The sequence below is a fragment of the Octodon degus genome, unplaced genomic scaffold (assembly GCF_000260255.1).
Source record: "Octodon degus isolate 3935 unplaced genomic scaffold, OctDeg1.0 scaffold00056, whole genome shotgun sequence".
Lineage (NCBI taxonomy): Eukaryota > Metazoa > Chordata > Mammalia > Rodentia > Octodontidae > Octodon > Octodon degus.
The window spans coordinates 8988141-8998211 of NW_004524632.1; the positions used below are offsets into that span (position 1 = coordinate 8988141).

Below are 10071 nucleotides of genomic sequence, written 5' to 3' on the forward strand. Positions count from 1 at the left end.
CCCCAGGCTGGTCTTGAACTTGCAACAATCCTCCTGTCCCAGCCTCCCAAGTGCTGGGATTACAGGCATGCGCCGCCACACTCAGCCTCTGAGTTTTTGTATTACTTAACATTCCTCTTAAATATAATCTCCTTTCCAAAGGCTCCAGACTCAAGTCCCAATAAGGTGTGGAGGCCACAAATACCCACTTTTACTCTTCAAGTTGGCTGTCAGGTGCAATCTACTGGCTCAGGGGACTGCTGATCATAGGATTTCCTATAAACTGCCTGGTCTCTGTCTGGAAATGCCATCCTTAAAATTGGAGATAAAAACTATAACCTTTCGTCCAACAACTCTGAACCCAGTACACTCAGGAGCTCTCTTTTATTCAAGGTGTTATATAGACATACATGGAGATGTCTGAGGAGCAAGTCACATACTTCAACTCCTGCTTATTAGCTGAAGAAAAACTATCTGGCTGACCTAGAACCCAGTGCCGTCTATGGCCTTTCTTCATTCACAGCATTTGCCGACTCACTGGACAAAGGGCAAGGCAGGGGCAGGCACATCGGAACTGCCGCGAAGGCCGGAGGAAGGAATGGGAAGCCCCGGACTCTACCTGCTCACTCTGGTTCTGCGGCTGCAGACAGTTCTTCAGAAGAATGAAAAAAGAGGCTATTTACCAGTGTGGCTCCGCTTGTGAACCATTAGGACATTGAAGCTGATGCAGGATAACCCACACACGTCGCAGCTCATCTTGCCTCCAGCTGGCCTGCCGCCGTCGTAGGAGGCAGCGTGTCTCTCCAGCTTCACGTTCTCGTATTCACCGTATTCTCTTGCGTAGCTGTACGGGGTTTCAGGCTCCTCCATATTTCCCAGGGGCTCTGGCTTTAATACACTCTCCTCCCTTTCACTGTATTCATCCTCCACTTTCACTGAATTGTCTGCGGGGAAGAAAATGTAAGGAGTGAACAATGACCACACTGGCAGCGAGGAAAGCATCTCAGAGGCCAGAGACAGCGAATTAGGCTAACCTAACACGGAACATCTACAAGGCAAGAAAACACGAGGACCATCGTTCATTATTTGAATTCGGAGGAAAAAACCACATTCTCTCTCTCTCTCTCTCTCTCTCTCTCTCTCTCTCTCTCTCACACACACACACACACACACACACACAGAGCAGAGTTCTAGGCAAAATGAAATGCCAGAAACAACAGGTTTTGGTTGTGAGTGCTCAGAGGGACCATGAAACTGACAGCTTGGACAACTCTTCTCCAGGAGCGGGGAAGGAAGGAGAAAGTCCTCAGGTCAGCACTCCTGCGGTGACTGCCGTGAACAGCAGGCGGTGACATGCTCCTAGGAGTCAAGGAGGGAAGGCCATTTTTATCCTCCGAATGCGCGCAAGTAGGCCGCTAAGGCTGACGGGTGGAATAGTGAAAACAGGTTTTATTCTTTTGATGTTAAGCCACCCTTCGCCTCTTCCTTTTCCAGGTGTGCCAACTACCGAAACAGGTCCTATCTCTCCATCTCTTTTGGAACTGATATAGACGCAGTGCCGAATGGAGAGGAAGCTACCAGGACTGGTGACAGCGTGCCGAGAAAGATAAAAGGAGAAGAGATTGTTCAGTAGCACCTGAGGAGTCACTGCCGCTGCCACTACGTGAAGAGGGTTCCACCCAAGCAAGGGGAACGGCGTCTGCACCCAAGCAGGAGGGCCACATGAGACCCCTGCAGGGCGACACAGGAAGGAGGGGCAGCCCTCGGGCCAGATGTCACCCAGAAAAGGACTACTGCTCCCTCAAGATGAAGAGCATCAGAAATGCAGAAGACATTTAGATACTACCATAACAAGACTAAATATTTGCCTGATGGAATCGTAAGCATTTAGGAGGGGTTTTTGAAATAGCCCTCTCAGTCTTTCAAGCTGGTTCTCAGGGACTGAAGGTCGTCCTTCCCCTGGAGGAGCCACCAGTCCCTGGACTGAGGGCGAAGCGGGCAGACAGAGACTGACTCGATGCTCTTGATTCTCAGAGGAGGAGATGTGGAAGCAGCAATGTCTCCGGGATTTGTCCAAGCCGGCGCGGCCAGTTACTGGCACTGGTGCGGTCACCTTGGGGAACCGGCCCCACCCCCCAGAACGTGGGCCTGGCCCCACACATTAGATATAAAAGCCCTAAGTGGCTTCTCGCTAACTATTCCACACCCTCCCTCCACTGAGGGTAGATGTGCAAACCCAAAATCACCCTGAAGAAAAAAAGATATTTTTAAAAACGGCATCCCTTCCAAAACACATCAGTAAGCGTTGTTCCTGTAGCCACCCAGGAGGAAGTTCAGCTGCAGCTGTGCCTGGCTCGCTACCTTCCACCCGAGTTTCAATTTTCACTTCTACCAAGGTTCCCTTTCATCTATATTAACTGTGTTTGCTTAATAGAGCAAGACGTGCCCGCCCCGCCCCCACCGGCGGAGCCAGCGCCGTGCCCGTCCCGCAGCCCTGCGGCTCGCAGCCTCTCCATCCTCGCAGGCACGGATGGGGCCGCAGGATAAGTCCGAGTGCTCCGAGGGCGTCGTCCTGCGCGGCAGGATTCTAAATGAGTCGTCCCACTTGGTTTGTTTGTTTTTTTGTTTTTTTTTTTTTTTGGCGGAACCGGGGATTGAACTCAGGTCCTTGTACTTGCCAGGGAACTGAGCCATCTCCCCGGCCCGTTGTCCCACTCGGAAAGAGGCTCATTCCTTCTTTCTCTGGAAGGACCTTGCCTGCCTTCAGGCAGATTTTGTTTCCTTTAGTTGTTTGGCTTTTTTTTTTTTTGTTTGTTTAAAGAGAAGGCTGCACCTGAGGCTGTCTTCCTCTCTTCCTCCATCTCTCCAGCTGTGGGTGATATCCCACCAAAGGTTGAGTGCTCTTCGGTTTGCATGTAGGCGTTTAAAAGAACCTCAACGGAAAACTTCAGCTGCTGAAAACCAAAAACAGCAGACTGAGAGGGCTGGTGCAAAAGGATCCTTTTCATTTGGGTTAGAAAATGTGAATGTGACCCCAGGCAGGCCACCCTGCGGTTGGCGAACATTAAAAAAAAAAATAGTGCAATCAATGGGTGGAGATCTTTCTGAAAACAACAGTAGAGAGCTGCTCTGCCTGCGGACTTGGTGTTTGGTCAGCCTGACCTGGAACCCCAGCATGGCCCAAGGTCAGACCTCAGCATTAGGCCTTGAGGAGGGCTGTGGAGCTAGGAGGGCAGGGGCTCTCACAAGGACAGGGAGTGGGGCTGCCCTGGGGCGATCGACCGAAAGGATTTCTCCCCTGGCTCTCCAGGCAGCAGCCCCTCTTCCCCTTTCCCTTGCTCCTCAGCTTCGCCTCACATCCTTTCTGGCCCCATCCTCTCCACGTTCCTTGCTACTCCACTTGTGGCAAATGTCTCTCACGCTGTGTCTTCGTCCTCAAACGGGCTCACTTTTCCCAGTCAGCTGGCTATTGCCTCCATGAGTCACTGAATCTGCTCTTCCGGTTCTTGCATCCGACCCCTTTATGGGTGCCTTTCTCAAAGTCTGGGTAACTGCTGGCATCACCAGCCGCCACTGTGCATTCTTCTAGCCTCCTACTTTGGCTTCAGTGGAGTTGGGCTCCTTTCCTTTCTGGTTGCTTCCATCCAGCTCCACTTCCTCTTCTGCTTCTTAGGTACTGCCCTGGACCCTGTCTTCCTCCCTCTGCACCCTCCCCTACAGCAATCTCATCCATTCCTTTTTGGGTGCCAGGGACCGAGCTCAGGACCTTGCGCTTGCCAGGCAGGCACTTCGGCCGCTGAGCCATCTCCCCTGTCCAGCCCCATCCATTCTTTTTTTTTTTTTTTAATTTTATTTATTTATGTGTGTGTGTGTGTGTGTGGCCAGCTCAGCCCACCAGGGGGTGGGGCTGGCTGGCATGTGGTGCTGGGGGATTAGAACTGTGGTCCCTGTGCTTTGCTAAGCTTGTTCTAAGTAGGTGCTTTAGACCACTGAGCCATCTCACCAGCCCCCCCATCCATTCTTAAGGCTTCATCTGGCATCGTATGTCAGTGTGCCCCAAGCGCTTGTCTCTGGGTACAGACTCTCTTCCCTCCCTCAGCCCTCGGTTTGCAAAAGTGTCAAGACGTTTCCTCAGTTCCTTAGCCTATACAGCCTTCCAACCATGTTTCCTTGCTCCTGGGTGCGGCCTCGTCGTCGTAGGTCTCTGGTCTCCCTGTGCACCAGCTCTCCAATTTGTCCCTCCTCTTCCCACCTGCACTCAGCTCAGACCCTCAGAACTTTACTGTCATCAACATGTCAGCTGACTCATTCTTTCTCCTTCCCAGCTCACCTTGGACCTTACTATGAGGTCCCTGTTCCTAAAACTATAGCCTGGGGCCAGGGAGATAGCTCAGTAGAATAAGCACCTGCCTGGCAAGCACAGGGTTCTGAGTTCAATCCCTAGTACAAAAAAAAAAAAAAAAAAAAGGAAAGCCTACTTGTATCTTGTCCTTTTCCAAATTCTTCAATATTCTTTGCTGCCAGCAAAATAAACTCTTGAACTCAGAAATTAAGACTTTAAAAGGCCTTTTGAGCGGGGCCAAGCCTATCTTTAGAGTGTTGACTTGGACTCCTTAGCCACCCCTCCCCAGCCTGAATGATGCCTGAGTATTCTTGGCCATGTTCTTTCTACCACCTTCCAGATCTTTCCCCAGTGCTGCCTCAGATCTAGGTCCCGCACAGCTAAGGCCCAGCAGCTGCGCCATCCCCACCCACTATGTCTTCTCTTGCTCTTTGGGGAAAACAGCCAGTTCCTTCTTCCTCCGAGTTGGTTACAAATGTACCTCGTCTCCTGTAGGGACATGCATATAATCTCGTTGTTGGTAGAAGCTACACCAATTGTGTCTCTGTGCGCACACACACATTGTTTTTAAAAGCTCAGTATTCTTGACAGCACTGCCTAACCTGCATCTGCTGAGACCAGAAGTTGCCCCTGAAGTCCTAACTGTTTGGGAGGCCAACGCAGAAAGACTGCTTGAGCCTCGGAGTTGAAGGCCACCTGGGCAATGTAGCAGGACCCTAACTCAAAAAAAAAAAAAAAAAAAAAAATTAAGTCCTATGATTTTAAAAGAGTAATTGAGCCCCCACCACAGATCTACTAACCTGGGAATTGGAAATGTGCATTTTAAAACATGCTTTCCAGGGAAACCTCAGGCACAACGAACATTGGGAGCTTCAGCTCTGGAGCTAAACACAGTGCCCACGTAAGGCAGACACCAATGAACCCTTGGCACACAAGTGTGCCCCTGTGTCTCCTCTCGGCTGGTCCATGCTGTACACAACCTCTGTTCTACCACGTGCATTGCGGGATCAACCGTCCGGCAGCCATAAAACCCTTGCTTAGGAGCTTTCAGTGACTGCACCTGGCTCACAGGACAGAGTCCAACCCAGAGCTCCAGACCCAGGATTTGTAGTCTAACAAGGCCCTCTGGGGTTCTTCTGCACCTAGGAGGCTGGCAGCCCATTAGCAACCGGACTAGTCACGGCTGGCCAGCCTGCTCGTACTGGGGCTGCCCTTCCACCGCACGGCGCTCCATCCAAACTCCAGACGCAGCTCAAAAGCCACTCCTTCCTGCGATCTTCCTTGACATTCTTTCTTTTTTTCTGGCACTGGGAATTGAACCCAAGACCTCACACTTGCCAGGCAGGCACCATGCCACTGAGCTATATCCGTGGCCTGACACTCTTCCAGGTTTTTGTTTTGTTTCTGGTACCAGGGATTGAACTCAGGACCTTGTGTGTGCCAGGCAGGTGCTTACATTGCTGAGCCATCTCCCAGGCTCTGTGGCCTGACACTCTTAACTAGGAAAACACTTGTTGTTTCTCTGTTCTCACACACCTGTATCACTGTGCTTTATATTTAGCATGGGGCAATGCACCACAATGCTGCATGTGAAACAGTACCCATGTCCCACTGACTTATCTTACACATTCAGAGGTGTGTGTCACCTTCATCTGCTGACAACCCTGAACTACGTGGTAAAATCAGACATCATGACAATCTGGGAACAAATACTTGAGTCTTTTTGTAAAGCGAATTAACCTTTTGTAATGTAAAGAACCCTTCACGCTTGTTTTGCAAAGTCTAATCGCCTTATAATTTATACATCAGGTTTCTTGAATATACAGTTCTAATTGACACTTAAAGGGCCAACAAAAATCTTCGTGCTACATTAAAAAAAAAAAAGAAAGAAAGAAATTTTAAAAATTAGGGCCAGCCAGATAGCTCAGTGGACTAAAGTGCTTGCTTAGGCAGAGCGCAGCCACCGAAGTTTGATTCCGGATGTGTCCTGCAGGCACCCCCGGCACGTAGAGACAGTGATTGAGACTGGGTGTGGTGGAGCAAGCCTGTAATCCCAGCACTTGGGAGGCTGAAACAGGAGAATCACTACGAGTCTGATCTATGTATGAGACCATGTAGACCCTGTACTAAATACATTAAAAAAGATATTAAAAAAAAAATCTTCACGGACGCTAGCAAAACTGTATTTCTTAAGTCTTAAGGTGGGTCTATGAATGCCTGTTTCATTACTTTATTCTTTCTTTCTTTCTTTTTTGCGGAACCAGGGCTTGAACTCAGGCCCTTGTGCTTGCCAGGCAAACGCTTACTCTACTGTTACTTTATTCTTTAAACTGTACATGTAATTATTCTTGCTGTTTGGTATGTGCGGTCTCCTCCATAATAGAAAATGTTAAAGGCTTCCTAAGAAAATTTTTTAATAATTGAACTTGTGGAGAAGGGAACGTGGCAAGCCACAGACTGCTGATAAAGGTGACTGCTGTACATTCCCAGGCCGTGTGTGTGTGTGTGTGTGTGTGTGTGTGTGTGTGTCTAGACTGGATCTAACCCGTAGGAAATTAGATTAAACTAAACTTCTTCCTAAAGGAGCTGCTCTGGGCTACAACTGTTCTCATCTTTGTGTTTTGGAGTCTCTTAGAAAGATGACGAGTACACACACACACACACACACACACACACACACACACCCCAGAGAGCATTCTGTAGGCTGAGGAGAACAAAGGTTCGGCTCTGGGGCTGATGCACATGGTTTCACTTCCTGGGGTGATGGTTATCACATGAAAGGCCCACACGCCAGAGCAGACATTTTTTGGTTTCACCTGAGACGCTGCAAAACAATGGGTCCTGGAAAGGATCCAGCCTGGAAATCCTTCAGGGGCAATCGCGGCCTCAGCCAACTGTGCCTCGGTTTGTTTTTACAGGCACATAAAATGCTCGGCTGGAGAGAAGAACCTATCAAAGACACAAGCAGAAGCAGCGACATGGGTGCCTGGATGGTGCCTGGGCACCTCCCTCTAAAGAAGGCTCTGAGTTTCTGTCCTGCACGAGGGTGCTCAGGATCCAGCCCCAGCAGGGGCAGAGCTGGAAGCCAAAGCCTCAAGCTGGCCAGTGAGGTGGAGCAGAAGGAGGAGACGGGGAGGACGAGGAGCAGGGAGGAGCAGGGAGGAGGAGGAGGAGGAGGAAGAGGAGGAGGAGCAGGAGGAGGAGGAGGGGTAAGAAAGCGAGGCAGGGCAGACACACAAGGTGATGTTGTTGGAGAGTTTTACAAGGATCTGGGGTCATAGCCATGAAATCCTCAGCACATGCAAAAGTCAACTGGATAACAAAGAAGCTTAATCATCTTAATGTGGCATTTTAATGATGCCGCTGATTTGCGATGCCAATTCGGAGATAATGAGGCCCTAATGCTACAGATGTTCAGCCAGGCTAAAAGAAAGGGGGAGGGTGGGCTTTCCTGGCGTGCCATTTCCTAACTATCCAATTAAACAAATTGTGAAAGCATCTAAATAGTTTACCAGGTTTTGACAGCTGTTAATAGGATTTAGAAGCTTGGAGCGCTAAAGAGCAAAACGCGAGATATATGGATGGCAGGCACCAAGGCTACGGTGCCCGACACCCAGCCCAGCACTAACTGGTGAGCTAGAGCAGGTTCCCTTTTCAAATTAATGTGGGTGAGTTTCCCACAATGGCCCCTTGGCATCAGGAACCAGAACACTGAAATGATGGGTCATCTTCACTTTCAAATCCACGCTTCTTGCATATAAAGCAACAACTGAGAAAAATGGTGGTATGAGCACCGAATAGAGAGGATTTTTTTTTAATTTTTTTTTTTTTTTTAAGGGACAGGGGATTGAACTCAGGACCCTGCGCTTGCCACGGAAGCACTTATTCTACTGAGCTATCTCCCCGGCCCCAGGTATTTGTGAACTAGTAAAGTTATAAAGCTTTGACTCAGACTGGAACTTTGATCACTGATTTACGAGACACCCCACACTTCCTTTTCTCTCCTTTAAAAATGTAAAATGATATGTGGGATTCGGTGGCTTGCCTGTAATCCCAGTGACTTGGGAGGCTAAGGCAGAGGGGTCACAAGTTTGAAGGGAGCCTGAGCAGTTTAGACAGACAGCCTCAAAATAAAAATAAAAAAAAAGAGCTAGAATATTTATGTTCTAGTGGTAGAACATTTAACTAGCATGTGAGAGCCCTGGGTTCAGCTATAAAGTGAAATAAAATAAAATAAAATAAAATAAAATGATGGGCAGCTTTTTCCTTTAGCTATTAATTTTTAAAAATTATTTATTTGATACAGCGTCTCACTACATAGTTTGGACTTGTAATGATCCTCCTGTCTCAGTCTCCCCAGTGCTGGGATTACAGGCACATACAAGCCCAATTTCGCTGGTGTTCCAGGGCAGCACAGCATGCAGCACCAGGGACTGAACTCAGAACACTGCGCTTGCCAGGCAGGGAGGGCTTAGACTGCTGAGCTATCTCCCCAGCCCCTATATTTATATTTCTGACAAATAACTGCTATCTACCAAAAAATAATAAGGCTTGGTGATACATTCAAAGACGTGGAGGTTTTAGATGTTCCGTAGACATACTAGGATATATCCAGTAGAAATTTCACCTGTAAATCCACAAGGAAAGACGTTCTTTTCATTTAAAATTCTTCTGCACAGAATATTCACAGAACGTATCTATCTTAGAAGCAGCATTAACTAAAAAGAACAAACCATATTAAAATATAATTCTTAGTAGAAATGCAAAATTATCCAAATACAATTCAGCTGTCTGAAAACACTCTGCCATAACCCAATCTCAGAGTGCCAGAAGGGCAGAGGCGAAGTCTCTCGTGCCCACAGCGTAGGGGCTCGTGGTGTACACAGTACGCGCCACGGCACATGAGAGTTCAAATACTTGGGTGACAGAGACAGAGACCAGCTTTCTGTGTCTGCATCCCAAGAACCGTGAGGGGGCTTGGTCACTTTGGGGACTGAGTGAACGACTGGCTGAACTGCGGCCGCCTGAGCTCATTTATGGTGATAACCAGCCAGTGCGGAAGGAAGCACTGAGTCAGTGGGAGCGCCGGCCGGCCAGCCGAACCTGTCCACAGCAGGCAAGCTGGGGCGTGGCCCGCAGGCTTTCTCCCCGTGGTCCCCGGGGACGAGGCCGAGCGGCGGCGTGCGGTCCTCAGGGGCTGCTGTGCGCCGCGCAGCCTGGCCTCGGTCCTTCCTTCGCCACCGTGCGATAGGGCGCCCTGGCCACGGCCTGCTTCTCGGCCTCTTCCCTTTGTGCTGCTCTTTGTGGAGTGCGGGTTCAGTTGTTTGCTTCCTCCGCTCCCCTGCTTTCTCCGTATCCTGGTGAGAACCATCCCCGAGGTTTGTTTCTCGCAGCTTTTGCCTTTCCGCTTTACATTCTCTCCTCGCCAAGCTTCTACCGCTGGCCTCTGCCAGCTACGCAATCCCAGCGTCCTGGCTAATGGCTCCCCCACATTTGCCCATATTTTCAAACACCCTGCACATGGATTTCCTCCTTGTGTTTCACATGCAACAAGTTGCGAACTCGCTCATTCTTTCTCTTCTTCCTTGCTTTCCTGGCCCATTCCTTCAGTAACGCTCCCGTCCTTCCTCTACAGAACGTGGCTGGATGGCAGCGTCTGTGCGTAATTCGGCTTGCACCCGTAGCGCAAATACTGTGCTTGTTACAGAGCTCAGTGTCTGGTCCCCAGTGGAGTGGGAGAAAGGAGGAGA

General features: G+C 49.4%; 1 protein-coding gene across 2 annotated transcripts in view; it reads right to left on the reverse strand.

The window, feature by feature from the left end:
- Positions 1-10071, reverse strand: part of Ikzf3 (IKAROS family zinc finger 3) — a 59518-nt gene that overhangs the window by 25973 nt on the left and 23474 nt on the right. For both annotated transcript variants that reach the window (XM_023718060.1, XM_023718061.1), the window contains exon 3: positions 663-923. In XM_023718060.1, the coding sequence (XP_023573828.1) occupies positions 663-923 (261 nt within the window). The remainder of the gene's footprint in view (positions 1-662; positions 924-10071) is intronic.